A 21,729-nucleotide genomic window follows, 5' to 3' on the forward strand; every position below is an offset into this window, starting at 1 on the left:
CCTGCCTCTGCCTCCCGAGTGCTGGGATTAAAGGCATGTGTCACCACACCCAGCTTACTTATTTTTTTATATGTGTTTTTCTTGCATGTAGATCTGTGTACCACATGTGTGCAATGCCCATGGAGGTCAGAAGAGAGCACTGGTCCCCTTGGTTGTGAACCACCACACGGTACTGAGAACCGGGTCCTTTGCAAGAGCAGCTGGTGCTCTTATGCCTCCAACTCCTTTCTTTTAAAATCTTATTAATTTTAATAAGAACATGGGTGAGTGTGTGTTAAATGTGAGTTTGTGTTAGCATGTGTGAGTGAACAAGTGTGTGAAAAGAATCGGTATACAAGCGTATATGTGTCTGAGTGTGTGGGAGAATGAATGTGTGTGAGTAAGGGAGTGTATGATAGTGTGTCAGTGAGCATAAGTGAGAGTGCCTGTGAGGGAGGTAAATGAGTGAGGTACATGTGTTGGGGGTGTGCATGTGTGTGAGTGTGAGAGCATGTGTGATAGTCAAGGACAACTTAGAGTCAGATCTCTCCTTCTATGTGGGTCCTAGAATTAAACTCAAGCTTGGCAGCAAGCACCCTTTCCCACTGAGTATCTAATGCTTGTGTGTTCTGTCTGTCTGTCTCTGTCTCTCAAGGTAGTACTGGGTCTCACATGTGCATTCTACTACTGAAGCCCTGGGGCTCCCCAGCCTTTGTGTGTGTGTGTGTGTGTGTGTGTGCGCGCGCGTGCGCGCGCGTGCGTGCTACTGCTACCTAGAGCATCAAGCACACCCAGCAAGCACTCTGTCACTGAGCTTCATCCCCAGGTATCTTGACACGTTTTATTTGAGGAGGTCTCACTAAGTCACCCAGAGTAGCTTTGAGTTTCTCAAACTCACCGGGCGTGGTGGTGCATGCCTTTAATTCCAGCATTCGGGAGGCAGAGGCAGGAGGATTTCTGAGTTCGAGGCCAGCCTGGTCTACAGAGGGAGTTCCAGGATAGCCAGGGTTACACAGAGAAACCCTGTCTCAAAAAAAAGAAAAGTCTCAAACTCACTCTATAGTCCAGGAAGTCCTGAGCTTGTGATTTTCCTGTCTCAGCTTCCTGATCTAGTGTGATGACAGGCCTGGTTTGTTTGTTTTGTCTTTGTTTTTGATTTTTGTTTTTCATGGCAGGGTTTCTTTATGTCGCCTGTCTTTGAACTCACTGTAGACCAGGCTGGCTGGCCTTGAACTCACAGAGATCCACCTGCCTCTGCCTCTAGAATGCTGGGAGTAAAGGCATGTACCATCATGCCTAACTGTTCCTTGCTCTTCAGCAGCTCTCCATTCTTCCCAGGTGTCCCCACATCTGCCCACTGACTCCATCCTTCTGCCTGCCATTCTATAGCCAGTGCGCTAAAAAGCCCACCCGGCCCATACCCGTGCAAAGCTACCACATTGTAAATTGGAGTAGAACTGTGGGGCACCAGCCTGGAACATGTGGGATGTTTACAGCCACCGCCAAACTGCCTTTCTTGTCCAACTCCTACACACACCAAAAAAAAAAAAAAAAAAAAAAAGAAAACCCACAATGCCCTCCTCTAAAATGGCGTGTCAATGAAAAGGCCTGGGTAGCTGTGGTCAGGACTATTGCAGGCCTTAGCTTCCCCGGCTGTCACAAAGGGGCTATGGTTAGCCTCAATGCTCTTTCCTGCCTAAGTCAGCCCTTAGTCCGACTACCCAGGCCCTAAGCAACTTAAAACCCTTCGACCATCCTCAACAGTAGGGGCATAAGGGAGGATCTTAGTTAAGGTTTCTATCACTGAGATTAAAAAAACAAAACAAAAACAAAAACAAACAAACAAACAAAAAAAACCCACTATGGCCCAAAACAACCTGGGGAGGAAAGGGTTTATTTTGCTTAAACTTCCACATCACAATCCATCATGAAGGGTAGGTGAGGGTTGGACCTCCCTGGAGGCAGGAGCTGATACTTAGGCTCTGGAGGAGTGCTACTTAAATAGCTTGCTCCTCATGGCTTACTCACCTTGCTTTCTTACAGCACCCAGAACCACAAGGATGGGGTGGCACCACCCACAGCGAGCTGGGCCCTCTCACATCAATCATCAATGAAAAAAATCCACCACAGGCTTGCCCATAGGCCAGTCTAGTGGTGGCATTTTCTCAGTTGAGGTTCCCTCTGCTGAAATGACTGTAGCTTGTATCACACTGACATAAAACTAGCCAGTGCAGGGAAAAACTTATCAAAGGTAAAGGCTCCTCAGAGCCAGCAGGGCTGTTCAGCACATGATACAGGGCATGGCTGCACTCTCTCAATCCACATGTAAGGAAAAGTTACAGTTTCCAACTTCCAAAAGGGTGCTGGGAATTGAACCCAGGGTGGTTGGAAGTGCAGTCAGTGCTCCTAACCACTGAGCCATTTCTTCAGCATCCCTCATTTCATTTCTGAAGTGTCTGGAGCACATGCTGACCTTCTCAGATCTTATTAGGGAGGGCCAAACCCCGGGGAGGGAAGCCTATGGCCTTGTGGGAAGTGAGCAGCCAGGTTCTCTCCAGTGTCTCCGATTCTTATGAACAGTGCAGCTGGGCATGATGGTTCATGCCTGTAATCCCAGAACTCAGGCAGCTGAGGCAGGGGAACTGATGAAAGTTTGAAGTCTATCGTGGGCTACCCATGGTAAGTTCCAGGCTAGCCAGAACTACAATGGGAGACCCTGTTTTAAAAAACTAAAAAAGACTCGCAGGGCTCAGAAGCAGGTCCCTGACTCACTCTCACTGTGGGACTTGGGCAAGGCACTTCCCCTTGGGCACTGGCGTCATCTGTCCCGTTCCACTTTGGAAAGTCCCACTCTGTGGACTGACAATGTGGGAGCTGTTTCCGCCCCTCAGCAGTACTGCTCCCCTAGGGTTTTGTTTACTTATAAGTTGTAGAAGTAGGGTCTCACTCTGTAGCCCCGGCTGGCTTCAAGCCCATAGCAACGCCTTGTTCATCTCTGCCTCCCAGGAGCTAGGATTACAGCTGTGAGCGGCCACACTGAGCTTTGCTTTGCTTTTATAAACTTATGATTTGATTTTCTTGCAGTATTATGGGCTGGATCTAGAATGTCATACAAGCGATGCAAGCACTCTATTAAGGAGCTACATCTCTAGTCTCTTCTGTCTGTCATTTTTATTTTGAGACAAGGTCTCCCTAAATTGCCCAGGTTAGCCTTGAACGTTTGATCCTTCTGGGTTTACAGGCATGCACCACCAGGCCTGTTTTGTTTTCACTCTGTGTATGCTGTCACACTGGAGATCACCAGCATACTACCCAGCACCTCGAGGTTCCAGAGCTAGACAGTGTGGCCAGACACCTGCTCCGTCCTGCAGGCTCTGGGAATCCAGCAGAGTCACTCAACTCTGAACACTTCCTGTCTTCAGAAAAGAAAGAGTCCCTTGCGTTCAAGCAGAGGCTGATGATGGAGTCCATGAATCCTAGCTACACATCAAGACACTGAAGAAAAGGGTGCGGGAGGGGAGCGGTGAAAGAATCAACAAAACGGAGTTGTATGTGGTGGCATGGTGGTACACATTTGTAATCCCAGCAGTTGGAAAGCAGAGGCAGGAGGATTACTGTAAATTTAGGACCAGTCTACGTGGTACTTTCTAGACGACCAGGGTTCTGTCTCAAAAACAAGACTAAGCTAGGTGGGAGGGGCGTGGGAGGATTTCAGTGAATGAGAGAGACGTGAGGTGGCTGCAGTGGGGTCCAAAGGCGTCCATGTATGTAAGCCAGTGCACACAAGGCACACACATTTCCGTTTCACTGTTAGTCCCGGCTGATCCTTCCAGGCCTGAAGCATCTGAACATGACCCCTGTGTGACAGTCTCCCCACCCCGTCTCCAGCGGACAGCCACTCACCTCCCAGCTTGTTGAGGACTCTTGAGACGGCTTCAGCACAGCCCTCACAGGTCATGTCCACGGAGAACTCGTGCTTCTGCAAGAAAGAGAGATTCTGAGCTAGGCCCTAGAGTGGCCCATACATTGTCACAGGGGCTACTCAGGAGTTGACAGGGAGCCAGAAAAAGTGGACACATCTCACTGGAAGCCTGTCTGTGAGTCCAACCTAGTCAATAGGTAAGTGGGGAGGGGGATGCAGGGTTTCCATGTATCACAGGCAGTACCAACAGAGACGCTCTCCATGATGTCTCTTACAGAGTCTGGCACATGACGAACAGGATCACCTCAGGGCTGTGTGAGAAGCTTTTTTCCAGTTCTCCCTCGAGGTTACTGCTTTGTGAGCTGTGGACTTTGCCTCAGAACCAGGGAACCTAGCAACTAGTGGCAGGCCCCATTCTTATCAGATCTGGGACCTGATTTTTTTGCTACAACATTGTTTTCAACATTGGAGTCACCAGGGACTCTCCACAGGCTGCAGGTCTGCTCAGCAGCCTGGACAGGGACATAGATCATGTCAGCATGCAGGTGACTCATATATCTGGCCACCACTGCTCTGATCCAAGCACCTCGTGCTCCAAGATAGCACCTGAGTTCCAAGAAAGGGAGGAACTTCCTGGGCTCCCTGCACTGCAGGCAGATGGGAAGGGACCTCCAGGTTCCTGAGGTCCTCCAACCGCTGAGATATTACAAGTCAAAGCAGGCAAGTGCCTATGAGGCAGGGCTTCAGTTCAGTGCTGCACCCAAAATACAGAGAACAGCATAAGGCACAGAGGAGGTACTAAACACATCAGAGTGAGTCGATGGTCAGTATCACTGCTAGACAACTCCTGGGTCTTCGGCTGTTTTCAGAGAGGGACTGTACCAATCCTCCCTTCCTTCACAATCTGGAAAGGAGAGCATCAGGGTCCAATACTCACAATTTATATGCCCTAAGTAGCTTAAAACCAGTCCCTCCCCAGGCTGAAGAATGGGTCAAACACAGAATCTGACATGTGGTAGCCAGCCACCACCATGACCTCTACTCTCCCTGCCTCCTGGTGTTTATGCACTTGAGAGTTCATTCCATAACATTTCAGGGTAAGCCTGTGTGTATTCAGCATAAGACTAAACCACCACTGTTATGTGACTAAGCTGGTCACAAAGCTGGCTTCTGCCCTGCTCCCTCTGGGATCGCTCTAGAACACTAGTTCTCAACCTTCCTAATGCTGCAACCCTTTAATACAGTCCCTCATGTTGTAGTGACACCCAACCATAAAATTATTTTGTTGCTACTTCATAACTGTAATTTGCTATTGTAATGAGCCTTTTTTTTTTTTTTTGGTTTGTTTTGTTTTCAAGACAGGGTTTCTCTGTGTAGCCCTGGCTGTCCTGGAACTCACTTTGTAGACCAGGCTGGCCTCAAACTCAGAAATTCGCCTGCCTCTGCATCCCGACTGCTGGGATTAAAGGTTTGTGCCACCACGCCCGGCGTCACTTACCATGTTAAAGGACACTTTTGTATCCATCCAGAGGTCTACCTGGGGAGAAACAGAGTCTCCAAGGTCAAAGCCAAGGACTGCACCAGCCTGGGCAAGCCTCTGACCTGCACTGTTCTGTTAGGTCCTATGCCAAGCCTACTCACTCTGCTCAGCCACTCCCAGGTCCTGACTCTAGGTTTGGGCCTAAGTATTGAACGACAATAGATAGTTAATGTGTTAATAAGATTAGATTATCCCAGCACTCAGGAGGCAGAGGCAGACTGAGTTCGAGGCCTCTGCCAGGTCTACAAAGTGAGTTCCAGGACAGCCGGGGCTACACAGAGAAACCCTGTCTCGAAGAAAAAAAAAAAAGATTAGATTATGAGACTAAGTGCTACTTGGTCAGTTATTGGATTTTGATAATTACTCTTTACCATTTCTCTCTTCCTTTTGAAAAACAAGGTCTCCACCCTGGAACTGTAATTCAGTGGTACATTGCTTGCCTGGCATGTATAAAGCCCTGGGTTTACTTCCCGTACTGAGACGGTCAAGCATAAGACATGGCTTGGGCTATACATCTGTCTTTTGACAATGAGCCTAGCAACCTGAGAGCAACCCAAGACTGTTCCCCCAACCCCACCCAATATTTCTTATTTACCATCTTATGCCTATGCATAACTGGGTATATATATGATTAAAATCAGATGCATCACGGGAAAAGACATACACAGCAAACACAGGCTTACATAACCTAAGCCCATCACTCAAAATAGAGAAGTACCCAAATTATACCCCTAGCAACCAAACTCCTCCTTCTCTTGAACCCCATAAAAGGAAGCCCCAATCAGTAAGTAGGGCCCTTGAGTACCCTCACTCAGACGGCAGGCTGCTCTGCTGCAGCATGCATATTCTGGTCTGCTTTGTACACTGTTTTGTTTTGAATAGTTTCTGTGCTTCTTTGTAATCGACATGCACCTTTTTTTTTTAAGATTTATTTATTTATTATATGTAAGTATACTGTAGCTGTCTTCAGACACTCCAGAAGAAGGAGTCAGATCTTGTTATGGATGGTTGTGAACACCATGTGGTTGNTGGGATTTGAACTCAGGACCTTCAGAAGAGCAGTCAATGCTCTTACCTGCTGAGCCATCTCACCAGCCCCTACATACACCTTTATTTTAACTCTTTAAATAAGAAGCCAAGAGCATAGAAACAGTCAGCCCAAGATCAACCACCAGTAATATAACAAAATAACAAACAAACAAACGAAAATAACAAGAACAAAACAATGGCTCCCCCTCCTTGTGTTTGTTTTGTTGTTGTTGTTGCTACTTTGAGAACAGGGTCTCATTATGTAGCCCAGACTAGCCTGGAACTCACTATCCTGTCCACACTGGGCCTCAAACTCTACCTTCCTGCCTCAGAGACCCAAGTACTGCATAAATAGGTACCCAGCAACACATCCAAATTCAACGCCCACCTTCCCCATGAAGCTCATCAAAATATCTCTAGGACAGGCTGAGTGAGTCTCATCTGAGTGCTTGGGAGTGGAAATGTCCCTGATGAGGTAATATTTGCATACACATAATGATCTGTCTTGAGGGTTGGAACGAGTCTAAACAGGAATCATTTTGATGTACACAGTCTAAAGGTAATTTCACGCAATGTTGTGAATGAACCATGTTTGGGCGATTTGTAGCATCAGGCCCCTGGCTAGTCTGAAACTTCATTTATGGTCACAGACTCACAGAGATCTGCATGCCTCTGCCACTTCAGTACTAGGATTACTTTAGTACTTTAATCCAAGCGCTTGGGAGGCAGAGGCAGAGGCAGAGGCAGAATTAAAGTCAGGCATCACCACATACTTTTCTAAAACATTATTTCTTTGTGTATACGTGTGTGTGCCTTCATGAGTTTAAAGAACTCAAAGGAGGATATAGCATCCCCCAGAACTGGAGTTAAAGCTAGCTATGAGCTGCTATGTGATGGTGGGAATACAGACGTGGGTTCCCTGCAGTTCCTTTGTGAAGATTAGGAATCAGCAGTTAAGAACACACACAGTCCTTCCAAAGGACCCAAGTTTGGATCCCAGCATCCCCATTAGCAGGCTCGCAATAGCCTGTAGCTAACTCCAGGGGGATCTGATGCCTTTCTTATGGACTCTACAGACACCCACACTCATACCCACACACCCACACATAGACATAGGTATATGCATATCATTAAAAAAAAACAACAACTGGGGGGTGTGGGTGCGTGTCTTTAATCCATGCATGCTGGAGGCAGAGGCAGGCAGATCTCCAAGTTTGAGGCCAGTCTGGTCTACAGAGTGAGTTCCAGGACACACAGAAAAACCCTAAGAAACAAAACAAAAAATAAAAATAGGGCTAGAGAGATGGCTCAGTAGTTAAGACTGCTTGTAATCTTCCAGAGACCTGAGTTTCCCGAACCATGTTAGATGTTACAGTTACCACTGTAACTCCAACTCTAAGGGAATCTGAAGCCCTCTTCTGGTCTCTGTACATAAGTGGCACGCACACACACGCACGCGCACACACACCACACACACCACACACACACACACACACACACACACACACAAATAAAACTAAAGCTAAAAGACAGTATGTAGCAAGTAAATTATAGTTATTCACTTATTTGCACGTGGGAGTGTGTGCCAGGGACGTCAGGAGCCATCAGCCTTGGCAGCAAGGATCTGTACCAGCAAGGATCTGTACCTGCAACCCTCATGTCCCCTTTTCTGCAGTATTTTTCTAGCTTGAAAAGAGAAGCATTCATTTCCTTCTGCTCAGGATTCACTAAGGTGATGAGGTCATGGGTGCGAAGGCCCTAGGGGAAAGCGGCTTTCTTTGCTCCAGGCAAATCTTAGCACAGCTCCCACAAGCTACTCTCAGCAGCTCAGAAATGGAGTTTCAGAGGATAATTTTTGCTGCTCAAGGAGCTAAAGTTAACAGTCATCTGAGCCCCAAACTGAGGACCACAGCAGGAAAGGACCTCTTTCACAGCACAGAGGTCAGAGGCCAGGGGTCCGCTCTAGGAGGCTGACATTTCAGCTCAGAGCTCCCTACCTCCACCTACAAATTGTGCAACTAAACATGATGACACAAAGTTGGCTTAAGGGACAGGACGATCCAGTCTTCACAAGGGTATTCCCTAAACTGCTCCACCTTCTGGGTGTGGCCCTGGGGAGACTAGACTTCAGGATCCTTTAGGTCTTGGGTTTGAGGCTCAGTGGCAGAGCACATACATAGCATACTCAGGGCCTGGAGTCAACACCTAGCAACACAAAACAAAACCTTAATCCAGGTGTGGCTGCTCACTTCTGTAACCCCAACCCTTGAGACCCTAAGGCAGAAGGATTGCTATGAGTTTAAGAATCATCCTGGGCTATGTATTCGCTTATAGCCAATGTGGGCTATGGTGATGTTCTGTAATGACAACAAACAAAATGAATCCTCTTAAGTATAATATATATTGTTATATTACATATTGTATTCATATATATATATATATATATATATATATATATATATATATACATATATTAATTACTTCAGAAAGCCAGTAAGTGGTATGATTCTTTTATAGACACTAGAACTGGAAGAGTGAGAATGGAGGGGGAGGAGAGGAAGAGGAGGAAGAAGAGGAGGACACTATTCCTCTATAGGACGCTGGGTCTTTGAACACTGGTGTCTAGATTCCTGTTTACTAGAATCCGCACATCAGAGATGTGCCGGACCTTCTCTCAACACCTTGTTACACTGTCTCCTTTAATCGCTACAAAGATTCAACAAGCCTGGAAACTCATATTCTGCCTTCTGAAAGGTCAGAACGCTGAGCTCCCGGGTTAAGTACTGACCCGGGGAGACACAGCTCATGAGTAGGAAGGCCTAGGCTAGAGAGAGGACCCAAGACTTGAACTTTTAACCAGTGAGATCCATGTTAAATTGGGGTGGAAGCCTGCCTACCCAGTTCTACCCCACTTGACCTACATCAACATAAGAGTCACTACTCCTTGGGGACAGATGATGGGTCACTAGCCGTGCTAAATATGATGCTATAACTCCAGTGAATACCAACCTCAGTCCTGAAAGGTCTGTTTTCAATCCCAATTTTACAGATGAGGAGACAAAGGCTCAGAGAGGCAGAACAACTTGCCTGAGGCTGCCCAGCTGGCAAGCCAAGGGCAGACTTTCAGGTTTCTGGGTTAAGCTTTGGTCTGCAAACCATCTTGGGTAAAACTTATTTACCTGGCTAGATTGGAGGCAGCACTTGGCCAATACCTCCCTGCACTTAGCAATTTGTCTTGATAAGGTGCCTGTTCATCTCCCATTAAATCCTGTGTCCCCAGAGGCAGATACAGAACAGAGAGGCCCTCAAGCTATATTTTTTTCTTCACTGCTGCCCTCTGAAGAGCTGGGCAGCCTCTGCTCTGGAATCCTAAGGTCACCAAGGAGTCTGTCACATGGACTAGCTTGACTGATAGGATGGACTTTACCAAGTTTTTTTTTTTTTTTTTGCCTGTGCTTTGTGCAGGCAGGGTCTGAAGACAATGGGCAGGAACCACAAGAATGACACCTGAGAGGTTTAAGGATTTGCACCAGGAAGAAGCCTCAGGTTCATTCCCAGAAGATAAGCTGCTAAAACACAGAATACTCCTGGGAGACCTCTTCGCTGAGAGGCACTCGGAGGAAAATGCTCTCCACTCCATAACTCCAGAATTCAGTTGAGATTAGAGCTTGCCCCCAAACAAGTACAACTGGTTTTGCCCAGCACTTCCCAGGTGGTCTGGCTTCATCTTGGATCCCACCCAGCTAGCTTCCCAACAATACATGCTTTCCAGCAAGCACTGGGGTTTTTCTTCTCTTCTTGTGTAATGTGTCAAGGCCTCATGCAAGGCCTTCATTTTAACTTAAGCAATGAGGCTAGAAGCTGCCATGCAAGGGAATGGGGTGACTTCAAAGGCAAAATAAGCGCTACTCTCGGCTCCTCAAACTCTGCTCTGAGCTTTGGGAACTCCTGGTTGAGAAGAAAGAAAGTACCCTGTCGGCCCAGTGCTGAAGTGGAAGCAGGCCAGTGTGAGCAGGAGAGGTGAACAGAGACAAGCTTCTCTGGAAACCCTGCAGGCTGCAGGGGTATGCACGTGGAAAGGCCAGGTACCCGCATCCCTATGTGGGTTCTCTGCCCTACCTCCCTGCCTCAGTTTTCCCATCATGCAGAACACGATGGGGCTGCCTCTCGAAGACTCTCTAGGGCGATCCGGAGGCCTGTGTTCTGCATTACACTGCTCTCTGCAGCTTTCCGGAGGGTCGCGAAGCTGGAGGACCGGTGCGGAGGGTAAACTGAGAAACGACTGCAGCTCCGGCCAAGGCCTGCGACCTGACAGCAGCGTCCGGCTCGGAAACAGTGCATCCGGGCCGGAGAAAGAAGTTCCCGCGGGTCGAACGGCCACTTACCGGCATGACTGACGAGGCACACACGGGCAGCGGCAGCGGCAGCGGCAGCGGCAGCGGCGACGACGACTGAAACGCCTCTCGCGGACACCAAAGCGGCGCTTCCGGAGAGCGCTCCTGGAAGCCCCGCCCTCAAGCCAACCCATCCTCCGGACAGGCCCCGCCCTAGGGCTGGGCTCCGCTTCTGCCCCGCCTCTTCCGGGTCCAGCTTCATCAAAGCCCGACCCTTTGAGGAAGGATCTGCTAAGTTCCCTGTCCCTTCCGGTCCAGTTACAGCTAGGCTCCTCCCTTGGGCTGGCCTCTACTTGGTTACCGTCCCTTTCTGATATGAATATTTCACTAGGTCCCGCCTCTCTTTTGGGTTAGGTCACGCCCCCTCCGGACGCCGAAAGGCCAGGGTCTTTTTTTTTTTTTTTTTTTTTTTTTTTTTTTTTTTTTTTTTTTTTTTTTTTTTTTTTTTTTTTTTTTTTTTTTTTTTTTTTTTTTTTTTGGTTTTTCGAGACAGGGTTTCTCTGTGTAGCCCTGGCTGTCCTGGAACTCACTCTGTAGACCAGGCTGGCCTTGAACTCAGAAATCCACCTGCCTCTGCCTCCCAAGTGCTGGGATTAAAGGCGTGCGCCACCACACCCGGCCCACCAGGGTCTTTTTTGAGGGCAGGCTAAGACTAACTTGTTGCGGCCACACCTGCGCCTTCTTCTGGGTCGTTTCTGAAACAGGGCTAGGGAATGCAAGGCCAAGGCTCCCGGAATAAAAGATCTGTCATTTCCCTCTTGTTTACCACTCAACTCAGTCCCTAAACTACAGTGGCCGGCAGGCCCGTTGACCCAGATACTAGCGTGGCTGAGGCAGGTTTCTGGGTTCAAGGCTTACTGTGGCTGCAAAGTTCAAGGGCATCCTGGACTTCTTGAGACCCTTTCCTTATTTACAACTAACTGTAATTCCAGTGCTTGAAAAGTTGCGGCAGAGCTGGGCCAGGTGGTGGTCCATGCCTTCAATCCTGGCCCTCTGGAGGCAGAGGTTGGTGGATCTCTTAAGTTCAAAGCCAGGCTGGTCTACAGTGTAAGTTCCAGGGCATCCAGGGCTATGCAAACAAACCAAAAACAAACAAACAAAAACCAAAAAGCAAAACAAAACAAAAACCCCAGAGGATCTAGAGTTCAAGGTGGCTGGGACCTTTAATCTCAGCACTCAGGAGTGAGCAGTACCCCCACAGATTTGCCTATAGGCCAATTAGATGAAACCAATTCTTCAATTACAACCCCTTTTCTAAGATGACTGTAGCTTGTGTCAAGTTTATAAAAATCTAACCACTCTCATCCTAAGAAGAAACAAAACAAAACAAAAACCCATGAGACCGTGTCCTTCCCACCCAATTACATCAGCCCCAGTAAACTGAGTTACCTCATGGGTAACTCTGACACCCATGAAGAAGAATGACTTCCTCAAGAGTGCCAGAAGGACCAACTGACTAGATCTCTCTCCTCTACCAGCCATTTGTGTCCTTAAGCTGAAGGCTGAGAGAAGACCCCTAAACTAAGTAGGCAATCTGTGGTTTTGTGTGTCAGGATGGGTTCAGTCAGAAACCGTGCTATAATTTGAACATAAAAGTTACAAGAAGTTGGCTAACAGGGGAAAGCCTGAGAATCTAAGACTAGCTGGATGGGATAGGGGGTGGCACACGTGTCTATAAACAAGCACACGTGTCCTGAGGGGAGTCATGAATTGGAGGCCAGTCTGAGCCTCATGAGAACCTGTCTTAAATAAAATGAACTAAAATAAAATACATGTAAGAACATACATACATGGTAGTGGACATTTGTTAATCTCATCGCTTAGAATTGGAAGCAGAGGGATTGCTGAAAGTTCAAAGCCAGTCTGGACTATATAACACCATGTCCCAAGCACTAATAACCCTTCACCCTGATACAAAAGTGTGATGGATGTAAGAAGATTCAACCGTCCAGAAGGTGAAGACATGGGTGTCCGAGAAACATGTCTCCCTGCAGAACGCACCAGGGTCCTGCCTGGGAGGCTTCTGGGAAAAAGCATCGGTGTTCCTCACAAAGGGAACTGATACCACTCTCTGCCTCCTTGCCCCAACTCCACATAACTTCTAGAGAACAGGACCTCCCGTCTAGCTGTCCATGACAGAAACATCACAGAGGCTGATGCAAGAGCTACGGAGCCAGTGCTGAGCACTGATGGCCCCAGACTTATTCTGGGGGTAGGGAAGCCATCTTTATTTCATCTACTGCGGTCAACTTTCTTTACTTGCCCCTGACAGGCCTCACTGAGAGTCCTCGCCTGATGATGTACACCTTGCTTCTGGCTTTAATGCAGTTTAGTGTTGTGATGACACCACACACAATTCCCTAAAATTCAAAACAGAACAAATTGGTATGTGAGGAATTGTCTGTCATGTAAAGGTTTTTTTTTTTTTTTTTTTTGGTTTTTCGAGACAGGGTTTCTCTGTGTAGCCCTGGCTGTCCTGGAACTCACTTTGTAGACCAGACTGGCCTTGAACTCAGAAATCCACCTGCCTCTGCCTCCCGAGTGCTGGGATTAAAGGCGTGTACCACCATGCCCAGCTGGAGTTTTTTTTTTTTAGGCCTTAACTTGAAGTATAAGACCGACAAAGCAATGCCTCTGTATGTGGCCGGGATACAATTCATGCTATCTGTAAAGGTATAAGAGTTGAAATATTTTTAATACCAGTGAACTGGAATTAGTCATCACTTTCTGGATCAGCCATGACGTCAATCTTCGCCTGAATCACAAACTCTGCAGCTGATGTCCTTTGACAAACCCAGCGACCAGCTTGGTGTGACCAGAAGACAATCTTCCCTGCATGCGACTGACAGGCCACAGTGACTCTTAAAAAATAATTTTTTTTTCCAGACAGGGTTTCTCTGTATAGCCCTGGCTGTCCCGGAACTCACTCTGTAGACCAGGCTGGCCTCAAACTCAGAAGTTCACCTGCCTCTGCCTCCTGAATGCTGGGATTAAAGGCATGCACCACCATGCCCAGCAAAAAAAAAATTTTAAAAAATCGTAAATATTATTGTGTGTGTGTGTGTGTGTGAGTTTGCACATTTGCTTACCATAGTGGTGTGTGTCTGGAGGTCAGAGAACAACTTGCATGAGTGGCTTCTCTCGTGTGATGGGTGCCTGGAATCAAACTCTTTAAACTGTGGAAAGAGCTCTTGCTGTCCTGGTTTATTTTACTATTTTTTTTTTCTTTTACTTAGCTAGTTAATTTTTGAGACAAGATCCTACTATGTAGCTCAAGATGGGCTCAAACTCCTAACCCCAGGCCCAAAGTGAAGATACACACCTTTAATCTCATCATTGAGGAGGCAGAGGCAGGCAGATCTCTATGAATTTGACACCAGCGCGTCTACATACCAAGTTCCAAGCCTGTCAGGGCTACATGGTGAGATCTTGTCCCAAAACAACAACAAAAAGATCTTTATAGTATCAGCCCAGGTGACTGCAACGCCCTGAGTTTCATCCTCAGGCCCCACATGGGAGGATGAGGGAACAGGCGCTTTCTGTCTTGTTGTCCTCTGACCTCTACAGGCAGGCCATGATGTGAGCATATTCGCAAGCTGAACACAGCGATCCGAGCCCGTCATCCTAGCAATTGGAAGGTGGAGACTGGAGGGTCAGTGATGTGTTAGCATGGCGGGTCAAGTCTAAATAGCTCACTAGGCCAAGTCAGTTCCACGTGGTTTTATTGGGAGGGAGAGATGAGATGGCAGCAGAAAGAGCAGAGGGGAGGAGGGGGAAGAGGAAGGGGAGGGGCGTTCTCCGTATTTATATGGAAAATGATGTAACGCAGGTAAAGGTAGAAGGTGAGCCAAGTGGATTCTGGGAATATGCTGCAGGTCGCGCTGTCGCCTATGTGATGTCATAGGTTTGGGAGGTCCTGATGCCAACAGTCAGAAGTTAGAGGCCAGACTGTTTGACCCTGACTCAACTAAAACAGCAAAAAAATTAAAGAAAACAAAACAAAACAAAACAAAACCCACAGTGGCCAAGGGTACAGAATGGAAACTAAACCCATCTTCTCCACCGGGACAAAGGTCATCCCCCTCTCGGTAATCATTAACTGTTTCTTGTGACTCAAATTCTTCCTCCCCAGTGCAAAGACACAGACATAGGCGGGCCTGGACAGCCCGGCTCTTGGGTCTTAAGTGTTTCCCTGGGAGCTTCTGCGGTGCTGACCTGCCTTATGCTCGCTTGTTCGGTCGCTCGGCACAATGTATCCGTTCTGCCGGCTTCTTTGCTCCATGTCTTTTTGCTCGATGTCAGCTCTATACTGATACCTGTAGACTCATCTTCTGGATGATTTGGTGGCTGTCCCTTGGAAGTGGAGATTGTGTCATTGTGTCTGTTAGTGTTATTATGTCTGACGACTATGTAGCTAGATGCTCGGGTGGAATTGCTTTCTTTCTTTTCGTTGCAGCCTTCCTACATAGTAGCCCACACAAGAGTGGCTTCCGCCCCTGGGAATGGAAGTACACTCAGGGCCTGCAACAAGATACCTGGCTTTGACTGCTCTCTGTTACAAAGGATGCTGCCCTGTAATAAGCCTTTTTTTTTTTATATAAAGATTTATTTATTATTATATGTAAGTACACTGTAGCTGTCTTCAGACACATCAGAACAGGGCATCAGATCTGGTTACAGATGGTTGTGAGTCACCATGTGGTTGCTGGGATTTGAACTCAGGACCTTTGGAAGAACAGTCAGTGCTCTTACCCGCTGAGCCATCTCACCGGCCTGTAGTAAGCCTTTGTTTACAGAGTTTCATGAAATCTATAGAGGATTTCTCCTGCATCTACCCCCCCCCCCAGCCCTAACTCCAACCCCACGAGCGGAAGACCTCAGGCCCTGTGTGCAATCTTTGGCTTTGCAAAAATCTTCTCCCTCTCATTGAGAGGCTTCTTTTTGCCTCTCAAGACGGTGGTGAACACAGACACTTATGATTTGATCAGCACGCTAGAATAAGAGACTGTGGAGTTCTCAGTCCTAAATGGGATGCCAGTATCACCTACTCACTCCTCGAGACAGGGCCTCTGCCAGTATGAACCTACAGTGACAGTGACAGCATGCACACAAGACCTGGGAGAAGTCTAGCCAGAGGATGCTCAGCACTTTCACCCTTAGCTGAGGAGCTACTGGCAACTGGACACTAGGAGAGAGAAAGTCAGGTTTCCTCTGGTGGACGGCACCCAGATAGGCCCCCATTGCTCCAGTAGATGGTCCTATGGCCATGAACATAGCGGCAGTACAAAATGGATCCAGTGGGAACCCCCATGGGGTTAGGGGGAGAGGGAATAGGGTGGTCTTGAATGAAACACTTCACATGTATGTATACGATTCTCAAAGAACAAAAAAGATATGTATCTTTACAGATTTTCCCCCTTATAAATACATCTTTAAAACAGTTTTTAAAAAGCTAGCTTTGAGCCGGGCGTGGTGGCACACGACTTTAATCCCAGCAGAGGCTGGGAGTGGATCTTTATGAGTTCCAGGCCAGAAGGGGCTGTGATTATGTTATTTCTTTTTCTTTTCTTTTTTTGGATTTTTTTTTTTTTTTTTTTTTGGTTTTTTTTTTTTTTTTTTTAGGTTTTTCGAGACAGGGTTTCTCTGTGTAGCTGGCTGTCCTGGAACTCACTTTGTAGACCAGGCTGGCCTCGAACTCAGAAATCCGCCTGCCTCTGCTTCCCAAGTGCTGGGATTAAAGGCGTGTGCCACCACGCCCAGCTTTTTTTTTTATTTTTTTGAGACAGGGTTTCTCTGTATAGCCCTAGCTGTCCTGGAACTCACTCTGTAGACCAGGCTGGCCTCGTACTCAGAAATTCGCCTGCCTCTCCCGAGTGCTGGGATTAAAGGCGTGCGCCACCACACCCAGCGATTATTTCTTAAATAATATGGAGAGTAGGGGAGAGAAAGAGAGAGAGAGAGAGAGAGAGAGAGAGAGAGAGACCAGGAACACTGGTATTGCAATAAAAAGAATTCTTGTGAAAATCTGCCAAAGCTCTCTGAATAAGGTATTACATTTTTTTTCCCTGAAAAACCCAATATGAATCTCAAATCTCCTGGTTTATTTAAAAAAAAAAAAAAAGCCTTCCATATGGGTGTGGGGCCGCATCCCTTTAATTCCAGCATTCAGGAGGCAGAGGCAGGGGGATCTTTGAGTTAGAGGCAAGTCTGGTTTGCACAGTGACGTTCCAGGATAGCCAGGATTATCTTTTTTGTTTGTTTGTTTTGTTTTGTTTTTCAAGACAGGGTTTCTCTGTGTAGCCCTAGCTGTCCTGGAACTCACTCTGTAGACCAAGCTGGCCTCGAACTCAGAAATCCGTCTGCCTCTGCCTCCCGATGCTGGGATTAAAGGCATGCACCAGCACGCCCGACAGCCAGGGCTATCTTTAACAAACAAACAAACAAACAAACAAAGCCTCTACAGCTCCAAATTAAAGCCCAAATTCCTTAGTTGGGCAAGTAATCCTACCAAGCGTTCCTAAAGGCGGTGTAGGAATATTAGCGCGGCTTCAGGGCTTGGTATTCACAGCCCTAGAAGCAGGTTCACTGCAGGCTGCCTGTCGTTTTTTTTTTTTTTTGGTTTTTCGAGACAGGGTTTCTCTGTATAGCCCTAACTGACCTGGAACTCACTTTGTAGACCAGGCTGGCCTCGAACTCAGAAATCCACCTGCCTCAGAAATCCTCTGCCTCCCGAGTGCTGGGATTAAAGGCACGCGCCACCACGCCCGGCCAGGCTGCCTGTCGATAGGCACTCTGACGCCTCTGGCTGCTTCAGGGCAGAAGACAACCAGGTGCTGGAGCACTGCAGACTTTTCACTTGGTTCCTGGCTTCCAGAGTTCCAGGTTCTGCCTGGTTGCCTTTGCCTTCCAGCCTGGGCTGGGCGAGCAGACTGACTCTTTCCTCTTTGCACGCGGCGTGGGAACTGTCCACGTGTTCCTTTTGGAAACTCGCTGTAACGCCTGTATTTTCGGTATTTAGGAGGTTGGGGCAGGAGGATGGCGAGTTCGAGATTAGCCTAGGATACATGGTAAATCCAGGATCGCATAGGCTACAAGGGGAGACCTTGCCTCAAAAAGCCCTAAAACAGAACAAATTAATGCGAGTTTAGCTTGCTTTCAGGATTTCATGTCACTCAGGATGGCTATGTAGCTCAGGATGGCTGGAATTCTCCCTGCCTTCAGGGAACACAGACTAGTCTAGTTGTGTTTAGTATTTGGACCACAGCTCTATATAAAATGCTCATGGTGGCCAGAAGGCTCATGAAACCCCCGAGTTGGGGTCAGCAGCAGACTGAAGTACTACTGCTTGGACCCTGGAGCCTTTATGGGGGAACCTCAGCCTAGGAGTTGGGTAGAGTTCCCATTTCAATTTGAAAAGCATGTGACAATGGCTGGTGGTGACGCACCCTATAACGTTCTCCAGCCAGAGGGTGATCAAAGAAGGAATGTTGTCTCTGCAATCACAAGATGGGAAAACCTGAAAACGTCCGTGAGCCACTCGGGCACGCCAGCTTAGAAGCCACTAGGGGACAAACGCATTCCCAAACGCCAGCGAGGCTGCCTCGCGGTATGCTCTGGGGTCCCCTGACCAAGCCAGTTTCGCTGTCCTCGGTCGCCACTGCATTCGTGCTGAGTAATGCTAAGGGTCAGCAGCTCATGCTCTTCCGAAATGTATGCCAAAAAAAAAAAAAAAAAGTTTTGATGCGAAGAGAAAAAAACCAAACCAAAAAACAAAACCCGGGAAACTGTTACTTAGGTCCCGGGTACCAAAGTCGCCAGGGAAGGCGGGAGACGGGTCCTCGAGGACAGGATTCGACTTAAGAGGAAGGAGAAAGGAAAGGGAACGGAAGACGCAGCTAGCCCATCCTCTTAACCGCCTCAGAGGGCACGGCGGCCCTGGGGCTGCCTTTGGAGAGGTCCATCCCTCCCTGTCAATCAGCTCCATTCGGTGTTGCGATTGGCTGGGGGCTTCCTTGCTCCCCGCCCGCGCCTACCTCCTAGTTGCATGGGGTTTACTTCCCCAAAGTACACGGGCCCCACCTTGTGGATCAACCTCTCCTGCCTGGACAGTGGGTTTCCGCCCAGAAAAAGAAATGTGAGCCAATGAGAACGGGTGCATGCAACTATTGGCTTGTCTGAGTGTCGCTCTCAGTGCATCCCGCCCTCATTTTTATAGACCATCTGAGTATTGGTGAGGCTTTGTGTCTATCTGGGCTCTACATCCTTCAGTTATAGGCAGATGCCGCAGCCACTCAGGAGCCCGGCCCCTGGACAAAGACGCTGTCCAATCGTAGCCAAGGGCCGCGGTGGCGAGGCAGTCATTGGTCCCCGCACGCGACCGGGAGCAGCAGGTTCGGCTGAGCGCGGCTATATAGTGGGCGGCGGGCACGCGTGCCGCGGCATCGCGCGAGGGACGCCGCCACCTCCTCCTACGTAGCAGCCCTGTCCTCCCGCTCAGCCGCGCAGGTACTTGGGCCCGCGGGTGGGGCTGATCGGATGCAGGCCGGGCATGATCCGAGCTGTGGCCTCGAGCGGGGCGCCCCGGGAGACCGCGCGGCGCGTCCCCACCCCCACCAACGGCCGGCGCGGCCTCCTGCCTGCGCCTTAGGGCCCGCGCGTGGTCCACCGCGCCAACGGCGGGCGTCACGCGTCTGGCCGGCCCTGCGTGCTCCACGCGCATTCTCTGGCGCGCGCCGGCTCACCGGGATGATGTAGCTGGGCCTTGACCCTAAGGAAGCCTTCGGATATGGGGATGGGGGTTGGGGGAGCCCAAGATGAGAGCGTGATCGCGCCTCCCAGGGCTGCAGGACGCAGGCGCGCGACCCCGGGATCAAGGGCTCAGTGGTGCAGAGACAGCCACGCCAAGACGTGATCTCTCCTAACCCCCGACTGTTTCCCCCTGCACTATGCCGAGAGTTCCCTTTTTTCCCGCCCTTCCCGGTCACCTGGGTGCGATCAGGTAGGTCCAGTCAACTGGAGAACGAGGTGGAACCAAGGCCCTCTGTAGGGAAAGGACAGGCATCTGTGCAGGCTACGTGGCTGTGGGACACCGTCGGCCACTGAGCTCTTGAACCTGAGGTGCAAACCTCAGCATGAGAAGACCGGTGGTGGCATCTGCGAGCCAGTGGGGACTCCAGAGAAGAGCTATTACCAGTGGGTGTTGAATGACAAAGGAAGACTTAGCTTTCTTTGCACTTACGTGGATAGATAGATGCGCCTCCAAGTTACCTTCTGGAGAAAAATAGAGAAAAATATAGCCAGTGTAATGTAATTGAGTGTGCCTTTCAGCAGGTCCGAAACGCACCTGGAGGTAACGGGAAATTCCCGCCAGCAGGAAGTCAAACTCTTGACATTAGATCTTGACTCTTCTAGACCCCTTATTAACTTCGAATGTTTTATAGTTGTGAATCAGAACAAACTTAAGATTAAAAACCTTTGTTTGAGAAGATCATAAGTCCAAGGAAACGAAGTGTTTAAATTCTTAACAAGAGTTGAGGTTAAAGTTTGAAATTGGATAGGACCGACCCGGGCTTCAGTGCAGAGGTGGAGCACTTGGCATGGAATACAGGAAGCCCCGGGTTCAGTCACCAGAGCCACAAAAATAAGTCACATCTGAAATTGCTGGGGAGAGGATGGTGTCCAGTTATTGTGCATTGGGTCACAATCACCGATTGGGTTTGTTGGCAAGCACAGGCTTTAGGTCTCCTGCCAAACCATCTATGGTCAACTGCCTTTTTTTTTTTTTTTTTTTTAATTCTTACTGTGGAGCCCTTCCTGGCCTGGAACTCAGGAGGATCTCAGAATCTTCTCGGTGCCAAGAGTTAAGGTGCATCCACTAAGCCCAGTGGAGGAATTTATTTTAGTACTTACTTGGTTGGACTTCTACAGTTTGCAAAGCTATTTTCAAGGCTCTGTGGTCAGTCTATCTTTCTATGCTGAGGATTGCCTTTAACCCATGGCTAGAAAGCACTTTAAATGGCAGATGTTTCCCACCCAAGACTACAACAGAAGTTTCAGGCCTAGCTCTAGAGGTGCATGCACATCCTTGTAAAAAGTTAAAAACCAAGGATGTTTAAACTTGTGCTTCTGTTTCCCAAGTAAATACAAAGTGGCAATAAAGACCCAAAGGCTATGGGGATGCATGCTGAATTTAACTGGCTTGCTTCTGAATATAACATTGTTTCCTTGGAAAGGGTTCTACTTAACCTGCACAGAGGGGTTGGAGAGTGTTAGTAATTCATCACCTTTTAAAATAAGGTAGTGACCTGCTTTTTAACTTGAAGTTTGAGTCCAGGTAGTTTTACCAACCGAGGTCAAATATATCAAGGTGAAATGATCTAGTTGAAGGAAATGGTTGTTAATCTCATCCTCACACATTCAAAAGGCTGGTGCTCTCAGCCTCCGGCAGGTGGTTAGGATACGGATAGGAAACTGACTCCTTAGCTCAGTTTTAGAAAGCAGTGAATTGAAGCAGTGACTGCATTGGCTGCTCCCTTCCAAGAAGGTCAGAAGTTACTGCTGGTGCAGGTCAGTCTTTTGAGCTATGGTTCTAACAGGTACTACACTGGGCAGTTTTCTTTTCTTTTTGTTTTTTGTTTTTTGAGACAGGGTTTCTCTGTGTAGCCCTGGCTATCCTGAAACTCACTTTGTAGACCAGGCTGGCTCCCGAGTGCTGGGATTAAAGGTGTGCACCACCACGCCCGACAGTTTCTTTTGTTTGAACTCACATTCTGGTTTTTAGTTTTCAGCTGTCAGTATAGTGCCTGAGCATTAGATTTTTAGAAATGTCTGTTCTTGACCCTGCTTGAAGGTAGGTTTTTTTTTTT

General features: G+C 48.2%; 2 protein-coding genes across 2 annotated transcripts in view; one reads left to right on the plus strand and one right to left on the minus strand.

Annotated features, from left to right (window-relative positions):
- Window positions 1-10,994, minus strand: part of Atox1 (antioxidant 1 copper chaperone) — a 15,515-nt gene extending 4,521 nt beyond the window's left edge. The window contains exons 1-2 of the mRNA XM_021213699.2: window positions 10,856-10,994; window positions 3,883-3,958 (exon numbers count right to left, since the gene is read on the minus strand). Of these exons, the coding sequence (XP_021069358.1) occupies window positions 3,883-3,958; window positions 10,856-10,861 (82 nt within the window). The 5' untranslated portion in view covers window positions 10,862-10,994. The remainder of the gene's footprint in view (window positions 1-3,882; window positions 3,959-10,855) is intronic.
- An 8,258-nt stretch (window positions 10,995-19,252) lies between these two features.
- G3bp1 (G3BP stress granule assembly factor 1) overlaps window positions 19,253-21,729 on the plus strand; it is a 31,488-nt gene continuing 29,011 nt past the window's right edge. Inside the window, exon 1 of the mRNA XM_021211676.2 lies at window positions 19,253-19,369. The gene's annotated coding sequence lies outside the window, so the exon portion shown is untranslated. The remainder of the gene's footprint in view (window positions 19,370-21,729) is intronic.

The sequence above is a fragment of the Mus pahari genome, chromosome 14 (assembly GCF_900095145.1).
Source record: "Mus pahari chromosome 14, PAHARI_EIJ_v1.1, whole genome shotgun sequence".
Classification (NCBI taxonomy): Eukaryota; Metazoa; Chordata; class Mammalia; order Rodentia; family Muridae; genus Mus; species Mus pahari.